This window comes from Xyrauchen texanus, chromosome 18 (genome assembly GCF_025860055.1).
Source record: "Xyrauchen texanus isolate HMW12.3.18 chromosome 18, RBS_HiC_50CHRs, whole genome shotgun sequence".
NCBI lineage: Eukaryota > Metazoa > Chordata > Actinopteri > Cypriniformes > Catostomidae > Xyrauchen > Xyrauchen texanus.
In genome coordinates this window covers 13589390-13613314 of record NC_068293.1, presented here as the reverse complement: position 1 = coordinate 13613314, position 23925 = coordinate 13589390, and the positions used below count along the sequence as shown (strand labels likewise).

At 39.3% G+C, this 23925-nt stretch overlaps 1 protein-coding gene across 1 annotated transcript; it reads left to right on the top strand.

Annotated features, from left to right (window-relative positions):
- The first annotated feature begins 222 nt into the window (after nucleotides 1-222).
- Nucleotides 223-23887, top strand: slc9a2 (solute carrier family 9 member 2). The gene is given in 12 exon segments (XM_052148003.1): nucleotides 223-352; nucleotides 4374-4837; nucleotides 6689-6939; nucleotides 7047-7213; nucleotides 7216-7245; nucleotides 17806-18005; nucleotides 18173-18262; nucleotides 18396-18466; nucleotides 19826-19880; nucleotides 20825-20941; nucleotides 21132-21228; nucleotides 22044-23887. Coding segments are annotated over 12 exon segments (2046 nt in total). The 3' UTR covers nucleotides 22418-23887.
- Nucleotides 23888-23925: the final 38 nt, after the last annotated feature.

Genomic DNA, 23925 nt, shown 5'->3' with positions numbered 1-23925 from the left:
TTTATTTATTTATTTTACAGCTAACTGTAGCCTACGTTTTATGTCAGCACTTCGGGCGTATGTACTGTTACAATAAATATTTTAAATATGGTCTTTTTTTAATCCGGCATATAGGTCCTTATGGCCAATTTTCAACCTTTTAATCGCATGTGCACTGGTATCACTTGGATATGGAGCAAACGTAGATATTCCTCTTCCATCTGACATTTCCGCTGGAGCCCGATGAATGAGCCTGATGCTTATCCTGACCCTGGCAAAAACTCACTGCCGGTGTTAACAATCAACCACACCCGTATTCAGATACCATTTGAGATTACTTTATGGGTGCTGCTTGCTTCCTTTGCCAAAATAGGTGAGAAATACACATTCATCTCAAAGCTATTATTTCTATGATCCATACGGGATCAAAAGCACATTTACATTCAGCAGCCACTCTAAGTAGTTTTATTTAAAAGAGTTATATTTTAAATAAACTGTTTTAGTCCTGTTGTCTAGGTAAAGAATTGATGATAAATACCAATTCGTTTTTGGTACTGGAACAAAATGTTGTGACTTTGACAAGACCAACAAACAACATAAAACAACAACCAAACAAAATAAAAATAAAAAGTTTTGTATATAATTGTTTAAGGGAAACAATTAATATAATATACTATATATTATAAATAATATACTTAAAACAAATTGTTCCTTTCATTGTCTCAATGGGTATTTTTTTTTACCCTTTTGAGAAGAACCAGTTGTGATCTTTCACATTCTGACATTTTTTATGTTATGCAGCTTTTAATTGATTTTAGTTTATATGAATCAAATTTGACATACCAATTTCAGATTTATATATATATATATATACACACACTACCGTTCAAAAGTGTAGGGTCACTTATTCATTCTTTGTTTTATTTATTTATTTCACATTTTAGAGTAAAGTCATCAAAACTATGGAATAACATAAATGGAACTATGGGACTTATTTTTTGACAAGAGCCCACCCAAATGTTAGTCTTGCCTACCCAATCAAACATTTGGGAAACATGGTTTTAAATAATATAAATATATTTTTCCAATTTGTGCATTGGTTTTAAGCAATGTGGGGGCGGGCTGTGTGTTGCAAACATTGAGGGTGGGCTATAGACTGCCACACCAATCACAAAACAGCACCAGAATTGTGTAGTGCTTTTCTAGTATCAATACTCTTTGCTATCCTACAAAGGTCATACTCATTAACTAACATTGAAACTGAGAAAAATGGCTTGAATTATTTTGATGTGGATTTTGTTGTTACAGCATTTTCACACAATGTTACTCTGAACTTCAGAATATGAGACAAACTCATCTGACACAGGACAAATCATAAGACACCTGCTTATCATTGCTTATTATATTTCTGTCTAACAGAAGAATCGTCATCATTTAATATGATATAATTACTTCTTTAAGCAGTTCCCATCTGTGTCAAATTTTAGGATCTTAATTTAGGATCTTATATTTTATTGATCTCTCCATCTAATATATTTCCTTTCACTCCATCCTTATTTTCCTCCTTGATATTATTTCCCTCCACTCCATCCTTGCAATCATGGGTACTCAAATTTGTCTTTGTAATTTGCTTTAAGGCTGTAATTCTAATTGATCTAAAAGTGAATTGCTTTATTTAGTTTATTAGTAATGGAGGTAGTATACTGCTTCCATTACTTCAATCTTTTGAGTCAAGTCAAGTCAAATTTATTTGTATTGCGCTTTTCACAACAGCCGTTTTTTCAAAAATGAATGAATATAATGCAAATATCAGTTATCTTTAGAACTATTAGTGGTTACAATTAGTAAACTAAGTCTGTGTGTATGATTATATACAATGTTAATCTGCATTTTATTTATTTCAATATATTTTTTAATATGGGGAAAAAGTGTCAAATATAGTTATATTGGGTCTTATGATCTTGAAAATTACACCATGTTACGCCAATTAAAGACATTATATTAGTAGTCTGTGTAACCCCTCCCCCATCATATGGTATCCCCCAGCCCACCCTAGCATAGCTGTCAGAAGCTGGGTCTGGGTAGTGTATATATATATATATATATTTAAAGAAAATAACATCCAATAGTCTTTTATTATTGTGAGGCATTTAGTCCCATTGTACCCTATCATGTAAAATATTGTATATTTGTATAGTTTGTATATATATATATATATATATATATATATATATATATATATATATATATATATATATATATATATTATAATTGTATATATATATATATATATATATATATATATATATATATATATATATATATATATATACAGTGAGTACGGAAAGTATTCAGACCCCTTACATTTTTCACTCTTTGTTATATTGCAGCCATTTGCTAAAATCATTTAAGTTCATTTTTTTCCTCATTATTGTACACACAGCACCCCATATTGACAGAAAAACACAGAATTGTTGACATTTTTGCACATTTATTAAAAAGAAAAACTGAAATATCACATGGTCCTAAGTATTCAGACCCTTTGCTGTGACACTCATATATTTAACTCAGGTGCTGTCCATTTCTTCTGATCATCCTTGAGATGGTTCTACACCTTCAATTGAGTCCAGCTGTGTTTGATTATACTGATTGGACTTGATTAGGAAAGCCACACACCTGTCTATATAAGACCTTACAGCTCACAGTGCATGTCAGAGCAAATGAGAATCATGAGGTCAAAGGAACTGCCTGAAGAGCTCAGAGACAGAATTGTGGCAAGGCACTGATCTGGCCAAGGTTACAAAAACATTTCTGCTGCCCTTAAGGTTCATAAGAGCACAGTGGCCTCCATAATCCTTAAATGGAAGATGTTTGGGATGACCAGAACCCTTCCTAGAGCTGGCCATCCGGCCAAACTGAGCTATCGGGGGAGAAGAACCCAAAGATCACTGTGGCTGAGCTCCAGAGATGCAGTCGGGAGATGGGAGAAAGTTGTAGTAAGTCAACCATCACTGCAGCCATCCACCAGTCGGGGCTTTATGGCAGAGTGGCCCGACGGAAACCTCTCCTCAGTGCAAGACACATGAAAGCCCGCATGGAGTTTGCTAAAAAACACCTGAAGGACTCCAAGATGGTGATAAATAAGATTCTCTGGTCTGATGAGACCAAGATAGAACTTTTTGGCCTTAATTCTAAGCGGTATGTGTGGAGTAAACCAGGCACTGCTCATCACCTGTCCAATACAGTCTCAACAGTGAAGCATGGTGGTGGCAGCATCATGCTGTGGGGGGTGGGGGGGGGGTTTCAGCTGCAGGGACAGGACGACTGGTTGCAATCGAGGGAAAGATGAATGCGGCCAAGTACAGGGATATCCTGGACGAAAACCTTCTCCAGAGTGCTCTGGACCTCAGACTGGGCCGAAGGTTCACCTTCCAACAAGACAATGACCCTAAGCACACCGCTAAAATAATGAAGGAGTGGCTTCACAACAACTCCGTGACTGTTCTTGAATGGCCCAGCCAGAGCCCTGACTTAAACCCAATTGAGCATCTCTGGAGAGACCTGAAAATGGCTGTCCACCAACATTTACCATCCAACCTGACAGAACTTGAGAGGATCTGCAAGGAGGAATGGCAGAGGATACCCAAATCCAGATGTGAAAAACTTGTTGCATCTTTCCCAAAAAGACTCATGCTGTATTAGATCAAAAGGGTGCTTCTACTAAATACTGAACAAAGGGTCTGAATACTTAGGACCATGTGATATTTCAGTTTTTATTTTTTAATAAATGTGCAAAAATGTCAACAATTCTGTGTTTTTCTGTCAATATGGGGTGCTGTGTGTACAATAATGAGGAAAAAAAATGAACTTAAATGATTTTAGCAAATGGCTGCAATATAACAAAGAGTAAAAAATTTAAGGGGGTCTGAATACTTTCCGTACCCACTGTATATATACACAATTTTGAACAAGCAATATGTTAGTAAATAAGTTACTTACATGATTTTATATGATAGGGTACAATGGGACTAAATGCCTCCCAATGAGAAAAGAAAAAAAAAAAATAGAAGGTAGAATTAACTGTTACAGCACCTTCCAAAACCCCTGTAACACTTCAACAACAGAGAATAAAAGTAGAAAAAGGTGGATAATTCGTGATGTTACATTTATCAAGAATTTATGCATTTTTAATGGTTTTCAAAATGGGTAAAAAATGAACCGAAGTACAAAAGGAGACAATAGGAGGGTTAAGAATCTGCCAAAAATGTATTGAACCACCACTAATTTGAATATTGAGGGACACTGTTATTTTTATTAATTTAATCTTTGAGGCTTTACAGAGAACATAGTGGATTATATTGAAAATACAAAACTTGTAATGTTTTTCTGAATAGGTTTCCATGTCCACCATAAAATCACAGTCTGGGTCCCAGAGTCCTGCTTGCTGATCTCCATCGGCCTCATGGTGGGGGGCATTATGTACTTAATGAACGAGGTGCCACCGGCAGTGCTCAGCTCTTAAGTATTTTTCCTCTACATGTTGCCACCCATTGTACTAGACTCAGGCTACTTTATGCCCACTCGGGCCTTGTTTGAGAATTTTGGCACTGTGCTATGGTTTGCTGTTGTTGGCACCTTATGGAATTAATTTGGCATCGGCATCTCCCTGTTCGCCATCTGCCAGATTGAGGCGTTTGGTGTGCAGGACATTCCCCTGGAGGAGAACCTCCTCTTTGCCTCCATTATTTCCACCATAGAACCAGTGGCTGTGCTCACCGTATTTGAGGATATACACATCAGTGAGCAGCTTTATATTGTGGTGTTTGGAGAGAGCCTGCTCAATGATGCCATCACTGTGGTAAGTGATATATTCATATGGATTCAAGAGAAACACTTGTTGACATGAAATACTTTAGGTACTTGACATGTCCTGCAGTGTGACATGCTATACTCAATGTAAAGATATTTTAATCAGCAGTCTGTGAATGATTTTATCATTATTGCACGTAACGTTTATTACTGTCACGAATGGTGTGGAAGCAGGACAAGACAGACGAGAGGTGCGGATCCAAACACGGTTTTATTAAATAATAAGAGGAACACAAAACACTGGAACAAAAATAAACGGTCCACGATGGGAAAAGTAACTCAAACACAAACTAACACACGGGTGAAAAGAACACTAACACTGGAACAAATTAAAGGTCCACGATGGGAAAATGAAATTAACACACAAACACGAAACATCCACGAACGATCAAACATGGGAACAAGAGCAGGCATAAAACATTGGAAACATGGAACATCACATACAACGATCAACAGTCACTAAACAAAGAACCAGGTTTTAAATACACAGACACAATGAAGACTGAACGAGACACAGGTGAGAACAATGATGAGTGCAGGCAGTGAGGGAGGCCGGGAATTGTGGGAATTGTAGTTTTTAGACAAGGACAGTGAAACACGGGGCGGACAACAAGGAAAACGTGACATGGAGCATGATCAGTGACGAGTGAAACAGAAAACACGGGGCAGACAACACGGGAACGTAACAATTACCTCATTATTTGAGACTACATAACATATTTGGAATTGTAACCATGATACTTTTGTACCATTTTAAATTAAATGGTGAAATCAGAAAGGTGATTAAAACTTTAAAACTTTAAAGAAATGGTGTCCAGTTACAGGACCTAAGACTAACTTTTCCTTACACATTCACACTTATTTTATATTGTAAATACATTTCATATTTTGCATCAACTACCCAGCAACTCAAAAATTCTTGAGGTAGTTCCCTGACAGAAAATTACATGGAAAAACAGGGATGGACAGATTTTGGGCCAGAATGAGGCAATGATCTACTTGTATGGCAACTCGTGTCCTGGTAACACATTGATTGAAATCCAAATCTCAGACACATAGAAAGTAACTGCATGGTCATTTGATACAAGCTTAAACACCATGATAGACACAATATGTTTCAAAAGACTATCTAGGGTTAGTTCACTCAAAAATAAAAATTCTCTCATCATTTACTCACCCTCATTCCATCTCAGATGTGTTTGACTTTAGATGACTCTGGTGGTTAAATCCATATCTTCTGAAGTGATATGGTTGGTGTGGATGAGAAACAAATAATTATTTATGCCCTTTTTGTTTTTACTATAAATTCATCTCCCTGCTCAGTCAGTCTCCACTTTTCTTTCACTTTCTCTTTCTCCTTCTCCTTCTTCTGTATTTGGTGATTCACATTATTCTTACATATCCCCCCTAATGGGCAGGGAGGAGAACGTATGACAAAAATGACAAATATTGATTTGCTTCTCACCCGAACCTATCATTTTGTGTCTGAACATGGATTTAACCACTGGAGTCATATGAAGTACTTTTATGCTGCCTTTATGTGGATTTTGGAGTTTAAAAATGTTGGCACCCATTCACTTGCATTGTATGGACCTACAGAGCTGAAATATTCTGTTCTAGAAGAAAGAAATTCATACACATCTGGGATGGCTTGAGGGTGAGTAAATCATGAGAGAATTTTCACTCTCTCCTTTAATCTGTGAACTCTTTACCCTGCCAAATATAAAGATAATAAATGGTAAATAAATGGCACGATAGTATTAGAGTAAATAAATGGCACTATAGTATTAGAGTCCATTTAATTCTTCTTGAATTTCCCCCTCACTCTCTTATATTTCAGGTGCTGTATAATCTTTTTAACCATGTAGCTGAGCTGCATGCGGTCCAAGCCGGAGATGCTTTTCTGGGCATCGTTTCCTTTTTTGTAGTGGGTTTGGGTGGTATGCTTTGCGGCCTATTGTTTGGTTTTGTGGCAGCCTTTACCACACGCTTTACCAGAAAGGTGAGAGAGATCGAGCCTCTAATCATCTTCCTGTACAGCTACCTGGCATACCTCATAGCGGAGCTCTTTGCAATCTCTAGCATCATGGCGTAAGTAAGGTGCCCTTGCACACATGGCCGCTTTCACATTTCTGAGCATACAAAATAAATCAGCATGGTTGTGACGGCTCATAAATGTTGTTCTCTGGTTTCTTCAGTATTGTAACCTGTGCCCTGACCATGAAGTATTATGTTGAGGAGAATGCATCCCAGCATTCCTGCACCACTATTCGTCATGTCATTAAGATGGTTGAAAGTGTATCGGAAACTCTAATCTTCTTCTTTGTGGGTGTTGTTACCATAACAACAAAGCATGAGTGGAACTGGGGCTGTTTGCATTGCTTTGGAGAGGCTTGGGTACGGGAGTTGTTTTGTGAATTATATAGATGTTGTTGCATATGACTGGGAAGTTTTTGAAAGGAATAATTCACTGAAAATGTTTAATTCTGTCATCATTTACTCATCCTCATATCATTCCAAACCCATATGATATTCTTTCTTATGCAGAACACAACAGGCAGTTGATAGTGATTTACTTTTAAGCTTAAAAAAGGACCCAAAAGTATCTTCACAGTTCAGCCATGACTACTCTTGAGAAATGTTGGCATGTTAACGTCAGTATGATATATTGAAAGGCTATTGGTATTGGCGGACTAGATCTGCTGGTCCTGCTGCTGCAAAGCAAGTACTGAGACTTGCTACCAGGGACTAAATACGGTACATTTTTAGCAGAATGTAACTGAAAACTGGAACAAAGTGATTTTCAATTGTTCAAAAGTTATTTTGAAATGCTGGTAACCGGTTAATTTCATTCCAATCATGTTTTCATTAACCTAAAGGCCAAACGGTTTATCACAGTAAATTTTGATTAAAACGACTTCATGTTGACCGAAAAAATTAAATTGTGCTTTGATCCAGAAGGAAACTGCTGCATCATAATTTTTTTTGCCTAATTCCTGCTTGTGGATGTTGCATTTTCTGAATGAAGACCTTTTTAACAACTATGTATAATTACTACATAATGTATAAATGCACGGCTAATTCAGATACAAGGAAAACATTATTAGTTGTTTCCAAGTCATCACTGAATTATCATTAGATATGATGCATTAATACAGATTAGAGAGATCTGTAATCAAAATTATACTTAACTGTTAATTAACTGTATGCTTGTTATGAATTCCATGCTGATTAATCAACCACATTAGAAAAAAAAAATATTGCAAATTTTTTCTTATTTTGGTGAGGCAAGTGGCTTGTTTTGGGCTTGTTTTTCCAGACCATGTTGCTTGTTTTTCTCTTGTGAGATCTGGCAACACTGTAATTGGTATTATACCACCCCTTAGTGCAGAGTTCTGTCATTTTAAAAAGAACGTTATTAACTGATCTTTTATTTAGTTCTAAGCCTTTTTGGAAAGGAGGCCATGGAACTTCTGAACCATAACGAAAAAATACGGATTTTGCTCAGAATGAACCATTTTTAATCCCTGCTTGCTAACTGCTTGAAAATTCACAGATGTCCTGAGTTCACCTTAATTGCATGGGTATTTCCAAACATTATTGCTTTATTAAATGACATATGGCATATATCTATCACAAATTAATCTATCAAATGCCCAGATAGTGTACAATTTTCAAAGCATTTTCAAGACAATTAGAAAATAAAAGTATAGAACATATTCTGACATGATTTCAGTAGTACACCTAAATGACAATAGCCAAATCATCCTGTTTATGTGTTGTACTTACTAAATTCATGTTGTTTCTTCATCAAATAGGAATGTCAAATATAAATCAAGCCAATTACTGAAACAAAAATGCCACCTTGAGTAACAAATAACATGTATTAAATGTATGTGTACACACATGTGAGATCCTGATAATTCACCATTGTTACACAGATAGTCGACATGATAGCAGTAATTTGTATAAATATATAAGTATATATAAGTATTCATTTTAAATAGTTGTTAAAAAGGTCTTCAGGATGTTACAGAAGGCGATATCATCACATGCAATTAGGCAAAGAAATATATGATGCAGCAGTTTCCTATAGGATGAAAGCACATGCTTATTCTACTAAAGAAAGTCCCATTTCTTTGGGCTATAGGAAGTGGTGTAGTTTCCAGAAATGTACTGTGATAAACTATTTAGTCTATGGTTTTATTAAGAAAATGATCGGAAACAAAATTAACCAGTTATTAACCAGTTAACAGTATTCAAAAATACAAATTTTACTCCAGAACAATTGAACCATTTTTGGTTAAGGAAAAAAAAATAATTTTTTTTTTCGGTTTTTGTTACTTGACCCGTTTTTAGTCCCTGATTCACAAAAATATGATTTTTGAAAGTGTAAAAATTAAATAAATAAAAATAGCAACTGTTACATATCTATACGTTTCTATTATTTGGTCCAAGTCAACAATTTCCAAAAAATTTTTTTTTAAATAAAATATATGCTTTATAATTACAAAAATGTATAAGGTGGCACAATTATATTTTTGTCAACTAAACTAATTTCAAACATTTAAGCATACGCCTTCAGATCAAAAGATTTTTAAGATCATGAGAAACATTTCAGTCAAGTGTTTCAAAACTTTTGACCGGTAGTGCGTGTGTGTGTGTGTATACACTCACCTAAAGGATTATTAGGAACACCATACTAATACTGTGTTTGACCCCCTTTCGCCTTCAGAACTGCCTTAATTCTACGTGGCATTGATTCAACAAGGTGCTCAAAGCATTCTTTAGAAATGTTGGCCCATATTGATAGGATAACATCTTGCAGTTGATGGAGATTTGTGGGATGCACATCCAGGGCACGACGCTCCCGTTCCACCACATCCCAAAGATGCTCTATTGGGTTGAGATCTGGTGACTGTGGGGGCCATTTTAGTACAGTGAACTCATTGTCATGTTCAAGAAACCAATTTGAAATGATTCGAGCTTTGTGACATGGTGCATTATCCTGCTGGAAGTAGCCATCAGAGGATGGGTACATGGTGGCCACAAAGGGATGGACATGGTCAGAAACAATGCTCAGGTAGGCCGTGGCATTTAAACGATGCCCAATTGGCACTAAGGGGCCTAAAGTGTGCCAAGAACACATCCCCCACACCATTACACCACCACCACCAGCCTGCACAGTGGTAACAAGGCATGATGGATGCATGTTCTCATTCTGTTTATGCCAAATTCTGACTCTACCATCTGAATGTCTCAACAGAAATCGAGACTCATCAGACCAGGCAACATTTTTCCAGTCTTCAACTGTCCAATTTTGGTGAGCTCTTGCAAATTGTAGCCTCTTTTTCCTATTTGTAGTGGAGATGAGTGGTACCCGGTGGGGTCTTCTGCTGTTGTAGCCCATCCGCCTCAAGGTTGTGCGTGTTGTGGCTTCACAAATGCTTTGCTGCATACCTCGGTTGTAACGAGTGGTTATTTCAGGCAAAGTTGCTCTTCTATCAGCTTGAATCAGTCGGCCCATTCTCCTCTGACCTCTAGCATCAACAAGGCATTTTCAGCCCACAGGACTGCCGCATACTGGATGTTTTTCCCTTTTCACACCATTCTTTGTAAACCCTAGAAATGGTTGTGCGTGAAAATCCCAGTAACTGAGCAGATTGTGAAATACTCAGACCGGCCCGTCTGGCACCAAAAACCATGCCACGCTCAGAATTGCTTAAATCACCTTTCTTTCCCATTCTGACATTCAGTTTGGAGTTCAGGAGATTGTCTTGACCAGGACCACACCCCTAAATGCATTGAAGCAACTGCCATGTGATTGGTTGATTAGATAATTGCATTAATGAGAAATTGAACAGGTGTTCCTAATAATCCTTTAGGTGAGTGTATATATTGTGTGCAATTTTGGCATTTTATTTTTGAGTTACAATATTTATAAAAGAATGGTCAAGGACTAATAAAGAGTTGTGGCCACAACTGCTGCTGCACAATTAGACAACATGCTAGACATGTTATATCAAGCATGTATGACATGCTGCTGCACAAATGAGCCCATTTCACACATGCTACCTGGTGAAGTGCAGTAAAATCATCTGATTGCATTTCTTGGTGAATGTAAAACAACTGCTAAATAATGCAAAACACAACCCTCCAACACCCCCAAACATGCAGATCTATCACCAAGATGTATGTACTGCTGCTGCTCCAAAGAGCCATGTGCACAGAGTGTATGCTAGCTAGGTGTGCCTTGGCCACTAGCCAAATGGCATAATGCTAATTAACTCATTTCTATGTGTGCTTGGAACTGTTGGCCGAATCGCTTAATCTCCAGTGACCTAGCTCATAATGTGTACCTGAACCAGGGACGCCCAGAGCTTATTTAACTAGTAACTCATACAACAGTATCTACAGTATGTGTGGATTTATTAAATCTAATGTCCTAAGATAGCGATGTATGCCAGACAGATTTGGCTAAGGCTTAGCTTGGCAAAAATGCACTTCTGTGAGTCATGGTCAAAAGCAGACTTTACTGGGCAAGCTGATAGAAGAAAAGTCCCATCCACCAGTAAATAGAAAACAAATCATGTTTGTGCTTAGAGACTGCAATGGCAAGATGTACAGATACATCTTGATAGATAGAAAACTCTCACAGCAAGCTGCAGTTAAAGGGGTAATTTAAATGTTAGGCAAAGAGAGAGACACAAGTTGATTTGCTACCCGATTATATGTCAAAGGACAACATTTGAGCCAATTAAATTAACATGTCACATGTGACAAATGATAAAATATAAAAAAAATAATCAGCTTGCACCACATAGAGTTTTATGGCTGAACTTTGGTCATTAGTCCATGCAGGTCAAGTGTCATATTCCAAGTCTTCTGATTGCATATGATAGGTCCCTATCAACTGCCATTTTTTTTATAAACATGGGCCGTAATATTCAGTAAAACATCTCCTTTTGTGTTCTTCATACAAAATAAAGTCATATTGGTTTGTAACAGCATAAAGGTGAGTAAATTAAAACTTAAATTTTTAACGTGACGTAATACGTTTCTCCAGGTACAATTTCCTGCTTTTTCCAACTGAAATTAACTCTAGAGGTGCTACAACAACTGTGTGTTTTATTCACTTTCACTCAAATCATGACTTTATTATTTATAAAGTCATTATCAGCCATTAAAGTTAGTAGCTTGTGCGGTACCTCACCTGATAGAGCATTCGACTAAAGTCGAAGACCGCGGTTTAAGTCCAGCCATGAACTCAAGCTGACACGTGACATTACATAGTCATAGAAGCAGCATGAAATTATGTGGTTGATTCAGAAAATGTGATTTTTCATTTTTCTTCTTCATTTTAAAACACTTAGATTTAGGCAGTGAAAAGGTAAGAATGTCTTTAACATATAATTTATATTTTAAAACATGAGAGGTTAGGTTTAGGTGTTGATTTGGTAAGAATGTCTTTTTTAAATATCTTTTATTTATTTATATTTATTTTTTAAACACTATTGGTTCTGTCACTCACTCGACACTGTGTCGGTGAAGTGATGCTAGGGGTCGCCTTTGGGAGCCCCAGACATCTCTGATCTTTGAGAAAAGGCCAATAAGAATTGGCAAGTGGAATTTACATGCCACTCCCCTGGACATACAGGTATAAAAGGAGCTTTAATGCAACCATTCATTCAGACTTTTTCTTCAGAGCCAAGCGGTTGTGTTTGGCGAGCTGAATTACTCTGCCAGTCCATTCATCTCTGAGTCTAGTGAAGCTGTTGGATTTACGGCGCTTTACAGCAGCTTCTCCCCCTCTTGCACCGGTTGAGTGCAGAGAACACCCCTGGGTGCTTCAGAAGCCTAAAAGAGTATATTCTTCCTCTAAAAAAGTATATTTCCATTCTAAAAGTGTGGCACTCACGGAGAGCATCTTTTTAAAGACACCTTTCCGTTTGTGTATATTTCCTGGTTGCAATCGTTAACTCTCCACTTCCCACAGCCACCATTGCTGCCTTAAGTGTTGGGTCTGCCCACGCATGGACAGCGTTCGTGGACGGGTCATGTTCTCACTGCGAGAATATGATTATGGCAACGTTGCTGCTTTCCCCAGGGAAAGCACCCCAGAAGCTCCCCATCTGCTCATCACCAAGGGCGTCCCCCTGCGGCAGCAACACTGGTTCTGCCACAGTCTGCCCCCGTAGGCCGGCCCCAGAATGGAGCCACCCACATGAAGCAGTCGCCACCAGTCTCACGGCCGGCCACCAAAACCGAAGAAAGCTTCAAATCACCCCTGAGACGGGCAGTCCAGGAAGTCGGAGACCCGCTGCACAGGAGCCGGTAAGAGCACCACTCCTTCCCCGGTGGAGGGCCGGGTGGAGAATCCTTGTTTACCTTTTCTTATAATTTCACCGTATGGCACAAGGGCTGTGGTACACACATTTTAAGAAAATAGTTTTGCACAGACTCCCAAGATGCTGATGCAAAAATTTATTGTAGCGAGCGTCTGGCATCAAGATTGGCTCGTGGCGTTAGACATGTTGAATGCGTACTTCCATGTCCCGGTTTTACCTCGACACACCCTTCTTGCGGTTTGCTTTCGAGGGCCGGGCATACCAGTACATTGTCCTCCTCTTCGGTCTGTCCCAGTCACCTTGCGCCTTTACAAAGGTTGTAAAGGCAGCCCTTGCCCCGTTAAGGAAGGTGGGCATCCGCATTCTCAACAATCTCAACGACTGGCTGATACTAGCTCACTTGCGGTATTTGTTGTGTGCACACAGGGACCTGGTGCTCAGGCACCACAGCTGGCTGGGTCTTCGGGTCAACTGGGAAAAGCGCAATATCTCTCAGGTTCAGAGCATCTCTTTTCTCGGTATGGAGTTAGACATGGTCTCAATGAGGGCGTGCCTCATGAACGAGCGTGTGCAGTCAGTGCTGAACTGTGAGTATATTCAGACAGAAGACGTTGATCCTATTGGAATCCTTTCAGAGGCTCCTGGGGCATATGGCATCCTCGGTGGCAGTCACGGCGCTCGTGTTGATGCATACAGGTGAAACTCGAAAAATTAGAATATCGTGCAAAAGTTCATTAATTTCAGTAATTCAACTTAAAAGGTGAAACTAATATATTATATAGACTCATTACAAGCAAAGTAAGATATTTCAAGCCTTTATTTGATATAATTTTGATGATTATGGCTTACAGCTTATGAAAACCCCAAATTCAGAATCTCAGAAAATTAGAATATTACATGAAATCAATAAAAAAAAAAGGATTTTAAATACAGAAATGTCGGCCCTCTGAAAAGTATAATCATGCATATGTACTCAGTACTTGGTTTGGGCCCCTTTTGCATTATTTACTGCCTCAATGCGGCGTGGCATGGATGCTATCAGCCTGTGGCACTGCTGAGGTGTTATGGAAGACCAAGATGCTTCAATAGCGGCCTTCAGCTCTTCTGCATTGTTTGGTCTCATGTCTCTCATCTTTCTCTTGGCAATGCCCCATAGATTCTCTATGGGGTTCAGGTCAGGCGAATTTGCTGGCCAATCAAGCACAGTAATACCATGGTCATTGAACCAGGTTTTGGTACTTTTGGCAGTGTGGGCAGGTGCCAAGTCCTGCTGGAAAATGAAGTCAGCATCTCCATAAAGCTTGTCTGCTGAAGGAAGCATGAAGTGCTCTAAAATGTCCCGGTAGACGGCTGCGTTGACTCTGGACTTAATAAAGCACAGTGGACCAACACCAGCCGATGACATGGCTCCCCAAACCAACACAGACTGTGGAAACTTCACACTGGACTTCAAGCATCTTGGATTGTGTGCCTCTCCATTCTTCCTTCAGACTCTGGGACCTTGGTTTCCAAATGAGATGCAAAATTTGCTCTCATCAGAAAAGAGGACTTTGGACCACTGAGCAACAGACCAGTTCTTTTTTTCTTTAGCCCAGGTAAGACGTTTGACATTTGAAGCCCATGTCCAGGACCCGTCTGTGTGTGGTGGCTCTTGATGCAGTAACTCCAGCCTCAGTCCACTCCTTGTGAAGCTCCCCACACATTTGAATGGCCTTTTCCTGACAATCCTCTCCAGGCTACGGTCATCCCTGCTGCTTGTGCACCTTTTTCTTCCACAGTTTTCCCTTCCACTTAACTTTCTATTAATGTGCTTTGATACAGCACTTTGAGAACATCCAACTTCTTTTGCAATTACCTTTTGAGGCTTTCCCTCCTTGTGGAGGGTGTCAATGATGGTTTTCTGCACAACTGTCAGGTCAGCAGTCTTCCCCATGATTGTGAATTCAACTGAACCAGACTGAGAGACCATTTAAAGGCTCAGGAACCCTTTGCAGGTGTTTAGCTGATTAGAGTGTGACATTTTGAGCCTACAATACTGAACCTTTTCACAATATTCTAATTTTCTGAGACTCTGAATTTGGGGTATTCATAAGCTGTAAGCCATAATAATCAAAATTATATCAAATAAAGGCTTGAAATATCTTATTTTTCTTGTAATGAGTCTATATAATATATTAGTTTCACCTTTTAAGTTGAATTACTGAAATTAATGAACTTTTGCACAATATTCTAATTTTTCGAGTTTCACCTGCATGAGACCGCTTCAACACTAGCTTCAGACTTGAGTTGCGAGATGGGCATGGCACCGCGGCACACTCCTCTTGTTTGTCACACAGGTCTGCCGCCATCTGTTCAGCCCTTGGTCTGACCTAGCGTTCCTAAGGGCAGGAGTTCCCCTAGGCCAGGTCTCTAGGCACTTCGTGGTTATGACTGATGCCTCCAAGCGTGGCTGGGGAGCTGTGTGCACTGGGCACGCAGCCGCCGGCCTTTGGACTGGTCCGTGACTGCGTTGGCACATCAATTGCCTCAAGTTGCTGGCAGTATTACTTGCCCTGCGGAGGCTTTTGCCATTGATCCGGGGAAAGCACGTACTGGTCCGAATGGACAACACAGTGATGGTTATGTACATCAAGCGCCAATGTGTCCTATGCTCTCATCAAATTTTGCAAATCGCCCGACGTCTCCTCCTCTGGAGTCAGCAGCAACTCAAGTCATTGCGGGCAAATCATGTCCTGGGCAACCTCAACAGCACAGTGGACGTGCTGTCCCAGCAGGTCACACTCAGGGGAGAGTGGAGACTCCACCCCCAGGTGGTCCAGCTGATTTGGAGTCGATTCGGTCAAGCACAGGTGGACCTGTTCGCTTCCCGGGAATCCTCCCACTGCCCGCTCTGGTATTCCCTGACCGAGGCTCCCCTTGGCTACGGAAGTATGCGTTCCCCCCAGTGAGCCTACTTCCACATATTTTCTGCAGGATAGGCTGGAGGGGCAGCTGTCCCCCGCCACCTTGAAGGTATATGTTGCCGCTATATCGGCACGATGCAGTAGAACGTAAGTATTTAGGGAAGCACGACTTGATCATCAGGTTCCTGAGAGGCGCAAGGAGATTAAAACAGACTCGAACAGTTAAGTTCTAGGACAGCTGGCAGGATGTACCGCTTCGCATAAGCAAATTTCCCCTCCCTTGAAGTGAAGACGTGTGCTCTTCTCCCAGTTGCGTTCACAAAAGTGTGGACCCTGGATGCCCTTCCTCCATAGCCCTGTGGCTAGTGAGTTTTTGGAGAAACTCGCCACCGGGCCAGTACATGTGTCAATTAAGCCCTGTACTGGGGTAGGTGCTCACACACGTTGGTTTTCCGGTTGGTAACCCATTGTGATGTATTTTCCGCAAAAGGATTTCCTCTTTGGTAAACCGCATCTTCCTTGGGCAGAGGCCTCTCTGTCCCCGGTCACAGTGTTTGTAGTAACTCCTCTCCCCTTGGGTAGGGTCTACCACGGGACCCATCCACATGACGTGCTTCTGACCGGACTTGGAAAGACCATATGATGTATTTCCACTCCAGGAGGGGTGTGGTCTCCGCAGCGTCCTCCTCTTTGGAGGGACACCCCTGACATGGACCTTATATGGAGCGGCTCCCACTGAACAATTTCGTTCCTTTTGGGGAGAAAGAAGAGAAGATGCCTCGGATGGGTCAGCCGGTCCATATTTTTTGGGCAGTCGACTTGTCCCCTAGGTGCAGGGCATCATTTGATGCCTACGAATGCATTGGGGGAGGTTACGTGTTGGCCTGATGCGCTGGCTACGAGACACACAGAGCTCTGCCTGTGTCGCACCGCCGGTCTGCGTAACACAGCTCAGTAGTTGTGGCATTTTCCACAGGGACCCCTAGTGTCACTTCATCGACACAATGTTGAGTGAGTGACAGAAGGGGAACGTCTTGGTTACTGTCTTATCCTCCGTTCCCTGAAGGGGGGAACAAGACATTGTGTCTCTCCTGCCACAACACTGAACTACCCGCTGAAATGACTGGGACCTTGTCTCGGCTCCTCAGCACAAAGCCTGAATGAGTGGTTGCATTCTAGCTCCTTTTATGCCCGTATGTCCGGGGGAGTGGCATGCAAATTCCACTCGCCAATTCTTATTATCCTTTTCTCAAAGATCAGAGATGTCTGGGTCTTCCAGTGTCACTTCATCGACACAACATCTCATTCCCTCCATCAGGGAATGGAGGTTACGACAGTAACCAAAACGTTAGGTTCAGGAAAAAGTTTTAGGTTAGGTAGGTATGTTTTTTATTTTTTATTATTCTCTATAATCCACCTTAAAACTGCATCTTAATACGACATAATTTTACTAGCTTTTGGCACACCCAGCTGGACATTTCAATGGAAACCTGCAGCCAAATGTGTTATACAGCACATACATTTTGAATTGCAAAAATGTTGTCATGTTGACGTAAATTTCATGAGATCAGGCTGATTCCTTTATTAAGAAATAAAAGATTTGGTGATACAACAGCAAATAATTTATTTACTTTAACAATATTGTGTCAACCTAGAGAACATACCAGCAAATAATAAAATCTAATATATTTTTTATTTTCTTCAAGGAATCCTGGAACTTACACAGATCAGTAACCCCTTCGGCACCATTCGTTTCAACTTTAAAGATCAGTTTGGTCTAGCCTATGGCGGGCTTAGAGGAGCAGTGTCCTTTGCCTTGACCTTTACTCTCCCAAATAGCATTCATCACAAGCAACTATTCATCACAGGCACGATTGCTGTCATCATCTTCACAGTGTTCATTCAGGTATCTTTTTTTTTAGCCACAAAATATTATATTTGATCAAATCTGTACAACATGGATTGCACCAACCTACTCCTAAAGTTCTAGTGATTCATCAATTGTTTTGTAAAATAGTGAAAAGTGGTTCTCTTGTATATAGCACAATATCTAAAGATGGCTTCTCATTGCAGGGGATCACAGTAAGGCCTCTTCTAAAATTAATGAATCTCTGTAAGACAAATAGAAATTTAGATACCATCAATTTTGAGACTCACAAAAGGGTACGTTGGCAGTGATTGAAACCATGGAACTTTCTCGGTTTTTCTTTATTCACGGATTACTTATATTTGATTTAGCATTAAAATTCTAAAGAAATAGAAGAGTTAGTACTAATGCAGCTGCTCTCTATTTCAGTTAATGGAGCACACTGTTGCAGGCATAGTAGATATATGTGGACTATGGAGTCACTACTACTTGAAAGACAAGTAAGAAGTTAGATTCCTTTATAGTTTAGTTATTTTTTACAACAAAGTTTTTCTAAGTTGAAAAGTGCACTTCCCTATCTTTCACTCACTCGTCAAGCATCGATGTACTGACACTAGGGGTCACTCTTGGGAGCCCAAAAGTCCTCTGATCTTTGAGAAAAGGCCAATGGGAATTGGTGAGTGGAATTTGCATGCCACCTTCCTGGACATATGGGTATAAGAGGAGCTGGCTCACAACCCATCATTCAGATTTTTTATTTGGAGCCAAGCAGTTGATTCGCAGAGAGCTAGATTCCACTGCCGGTCCATTCACCTCACTAAGAAGCGTATGCTGTTGGATATACTGTGATGCAGTGTAAGCCCCATCTGTGTGTAATTCCTGGTTGCGGTCGCTATCTCTCCGCTTCTGACGGCCACGATCGCTGCCTCACATGCCTGGGCCATAATCACATTGAGGCAGCATTCGTGGATGGTTTATGTTTTAATTGTGAGAACATGACCATGGCAACGTTGCGGTCGCAGCTTTCCTTCTTCTGAGGGAAAGCCACTCCAGCTAACCGAGGGCCGTGGCCGTGTCGGTTGACGTTGGAGGCGAGTTTGGGACTCCAGTGGGTGCAGCTCCGCCAGGTAATCCACCGCGGACCGCCCATTCCCCAGCATGCACATTTGCACCGGTCGAGTTTTGGGATGAGACAGGCAACTCGCCTCAGTGCCAGCTTAATGTCTCTTTAGGAGCTTGTAAGCAGGATGAGGTTTCGATAGCTGCATCTGTGAGCGCGTTGGACGCAGAGGACCCGACTGGGCTCCCATTATCGGGTGTGCCCACCCAGTCTGAGGCCGACGTGGAGCTGACCACTCTGTCCCCCGGTTTAATAATATACAAAAAAACAATAGAATAATTATATAAATATTATAATATATTTCAATGGATATCAAAAGGATATATTAGGGAGTTTCAGTCACCATTCACTTACATTGAATGCAAAAAAGAAGTAGTGACGGTGAATGGTGACTGAGAAGACTGATTACCATCTTGCAATGAAATGCCTTTATGATCAAACATCAAAGATATAAAGTAGAAATATCCCACATCCAAGTTTCATGTAACACAAAATAATGACCAGTCTTTAATTCTGATAACAGTTACATCATGGCAACCAAAAAAAAAACAATTCCTACATTCATCGCCAAAACATCACATTCTGTGACAATACCAATCAGTTATCATGACAGACAGTGAACTTTGTACAACAATACTTGTCTATTGTTAACAATGCACTTAAAGGCCTGAAGCGGCTTGAACCCCGATAATCACTTGCAACTATATTTATCTTTTTATTATCTTATTGTGCATTGTAGATGGCGAAATGCCGAAAATGCTTTCAGTTTGTCTTTGAGGAACATTGATCTCAAAGCACTGGATTATTGGCTCATCTGTTGGCATCGACCCATCCTTGCTCTTGAAGGACTAGGCTGTTTTTGGAGGCTCCTTATATACAATAACCCGATTGGCTCACCTGCTGTGTTTAATATCTCCTATTTCACATCACCTCATTATTTCAACTAGTCAGATTGTCATTAGTCCTAAATTACCCTTGTTTCAACTTTTTTGTAATATGATGCAATTATCAGATTTGAAATTTATATTTTGTATATATTATTTAAAAAATAAAATAATAATAATAATAATAATAATGAAAGGTAAAACATAATATAATGAGTTGTTGTATTGCTTTTGATAAAGCACAGGATGAATAGAATTTACAAATCACTTCTTTTTGTTTTTATTAGCATTTTCCATACTGTCCAAACTTTATTGGAATCTGAGTTTTAGAATGAATACATTTATGCAAGAGACAAAGCACAAACACCAACAAAATGGCAAAACCCAGTCAACCTCACCATCAATAACAGTCAAATACTCAATAGGAAGTTCCAGAACATCCCAATACCATACCCAATAACTAATGTAATGTAATGTATAAATTATGGTTCATGCACAATGACAATTCTCTACTTCCTCTATGAATTTAATGGTTGTCTCACTTACATGGATAACTAAGAATGTTGTGACAAGTCTATAGATCAGAATGACCTATAACATTACAGTTTTATGTGAAGTTTTCACTCATGATATACAATCCTGAATAATACTATTTTCACAATCTAAAAGTCCCATGCCTGATATTTACTTATTAACTACACATATTAAATGGCTTTTGGCCAGGCATCTTATTTGACTGGGAAGGCTTCTGTGTGGGTGGATTTAGCAAATGAATGAAGAAATGTAATTGTTAATTTCTGTACAGCCTCTGAAGTCCTTTGTAAAATTTCACTCTTGTCCATTATGCTTTACAGACATTATCGTACACCAATAAGCATGCATTACCCAATGATATCACAGCCCAAGCGATCCTGATAAGACGGCACGCAACCATACGACACAGCCTCAGAGCTGGAAGTTTTCACGGACCTGCACGTAACACTGTAAATTGAGAAAACTTATTTTTACAAGACAAACAACCTACAGTAAAGGCTACCTTAATATTAAACCCATAAACCAATGCTTAACATAGTGATCTTCAGTATATATACACTTCTAAATATTTAAATTAGATGTCTGATTATCTGTTTTTGACCATTTATCCACTCCTCTCCTTTCCAGAATGTTGCAAAAATGTCCCAGAAGTATTTCTCTCTTCCCATGGGTCAGAGTCTGAACTCCAGATTTCCTCAAAGGAGACTCGGTCACATTGGTGAGAGTATATTGTATTGTAGTGCTGATAACAGATACCAACGAGGCATCTCTATCACTCTGGTCAACTCCTGTGATCCATGCAAATAAAAAATATCTTCTGCATAGACTGGAGATTAAAAAGCAAGACCATTGCAGTTTACCCCAATGCCATGACATCCTTGAATCATTGGACAGTGGCACATGGTCTAGCACATTGGATCTGCTGTATGGGTATTGGCAGGTAGAGATGGACAAAAACAGCAAGGCAAAGACAGCTTCTATTATCAGTGGGTCAAGGATGCAATATGGTTTCTGGAATGCTTCAGTGACAAAGATAAATATACATTTAGGACTTAAAAAGGGCTAAAAAGTTAGGACCAGTGAACTAATGTAGATGCAGATAGGGTATCCCACCAAAAGTGTTTAAAACATCGAATTCGCAGGCTTTGCCTTGGTGTAAGAGACTATTGAATTGATATTTGAGAAATAATTCAATGGACTGCTCCCTGGTTTATTTATTGGTATTTGGAAGGTTGTTGTGTGGTGCACATTGTCTAAAAATATATATTGTGTTAGCTAAGGAACATTTATGTCTTATTCCTGTTTGTTTCCACACACATTCATTTTAGGATTGAAGAACCCTATTTTTTATATGTCGCTCTGCATACAGAATATGGCATGGTTGTCAGTATCTCTACTGCAGAATACTTCTCTATCACCATCTGGTGGATTGCTTTAAATATTACATTGTATGTAGGTAGAGAGGAATTTCATAACTAGAGATTTTTAGATTCTGCATGTTTTTTGGGTGTGGTAATGAAAATTGTGTTGTCATTTTAGGGGATGGTGATACTGAATCAGAAATTAACTATGCGACAATCAAGCCCAAGTTCAGGAAGTCACAGAAGTCCTCATCTAGAGCAATGATACCTCTCAGACCACTAGCCACTCTAAAGGAAGTGCTATCCAGTGTGAACATGGTGGATGAACAGAACGAGGAGCAAAGGGGCTACATGACTTCATGTGTGAGGTCTAACTTCAGAAGTTCAGGACATCAGAACTTGCATCGGCCTTTTAGCTTGTCTAGCAACATTAGTTATAAAGACTGTCACTCTGAGGGTGAAGAGCAGCAATCACCTCAAAACAACAGTGACATTCAATACCCATTGCTAAAGAGACCACAAGAGCTACCACAGGAACCACAGGACCAATGAGATCTGAAGGGTTGGATATTATAAAACAGTGGTTCTCAAACAAGGAGGGCCATAAGGGGCCCCAGCAAACCTCCAAGATAACTTACAATTATTTATATAAATATAAGAAGCTATAATATAACAATCAGTCAAAATTCTAGTTGCTGTTAATACAAATTGAAAACAAGCAGCTTTGTCATCTTTACAGCAGAAGTACCAGTGGAAATATTTTGGCCTACATGTGGGAGCCTTCGTATATCATTATGGACAGTGGGGGGCATTGCAATCAAAAAGTTTGAGAACCACCTGCTGTAAATGCAACTGAAATACTATTACTGAGATTAAATCACTTACTAACCTTTTTGTGAAAAGTTACTGTATATTTAACATTTTACAACAATGTTGCCATGACAACGTAACGCCATAAAGCCTTAAACCCTAAAACGGCCATAAAATCTGAATTTAAACAACTTTACAGCTCATATAATGCACAGAAGAATTAAAGTAGGTTCTTTTATAAAATTATAAATGTCACATTTCTGTCTTTAAACCCTCCAAAACTTGCCTCACTGTAACCTCGGTTGTTCCACATTTTTTTTTTTTTTTTTTTTTAGGGACGAGCCTAAATAATTTTATTTTGTGGTAATCGAAATTATGCCACAAATGCTGTCAATGGATCTTAATTTGCTTTGAAACCAGAATATTCCTTGAACACTGAAGGAATAAAATTGTAAAGCCTGCCTAAATACAATATATATTTAGTTTTGGTCCTAGCCAGGGGACATTTGCTTCAGCTGCAATTTAAATCAATTGTAATTATTGGGAATTGTTAGTAGACAGAAAATAAATGTAATTCACGAACTTTTATTAGCCATTTACTGAATAGAAACTTTGGTAAACTTTGTGTTCATTAAAAAAATATATCGATATCAATGAGGTTTTAACACTGGATCTCTTAGAAGTTAATTGGACGATCTTATTAATCTGATTGTCATAGATGAATATACATATGCCAAACAAAAAAAATATTTTTTACACTTCTAAAAAATCAATGCGATTTGTTGCATGATCCAGGAAAATTGCATTATTGTTTAGGATATTGTATTTGTGCATTTATAGCCCCTTAAAGAGTTAACATTTGCAAATACATAACAAACTCGCAGATAAACAATGATTCAATTGGACAACAATTCTCATAGACGTTTGCTGATCTATTCTCAAGTTTCTTGTAGAGTTTTATCAAAAACATTATTGCTAGCCTTGGGGGCAACTGTACGACTTTCATTTAAAAAACACTTAAGGAAGTGATTGTTTCGAAGGGCAATACTGATAAATAGTGTTTTAAAAAGACAATGCAACATCGAGGTAAAATTAATTATGTAATGTGGCAGGGTCGTGATCCTACACTCCAAGCCTCCCGAGAGGGATAAAGGTCGACTGCAGAGGATTGTGCGGGAGTGAGAGATCGTTAACGGACATATCAGTCATATGTGTGTGTTTGTCTTTTGTTTAAGTTTTATATTAAACTA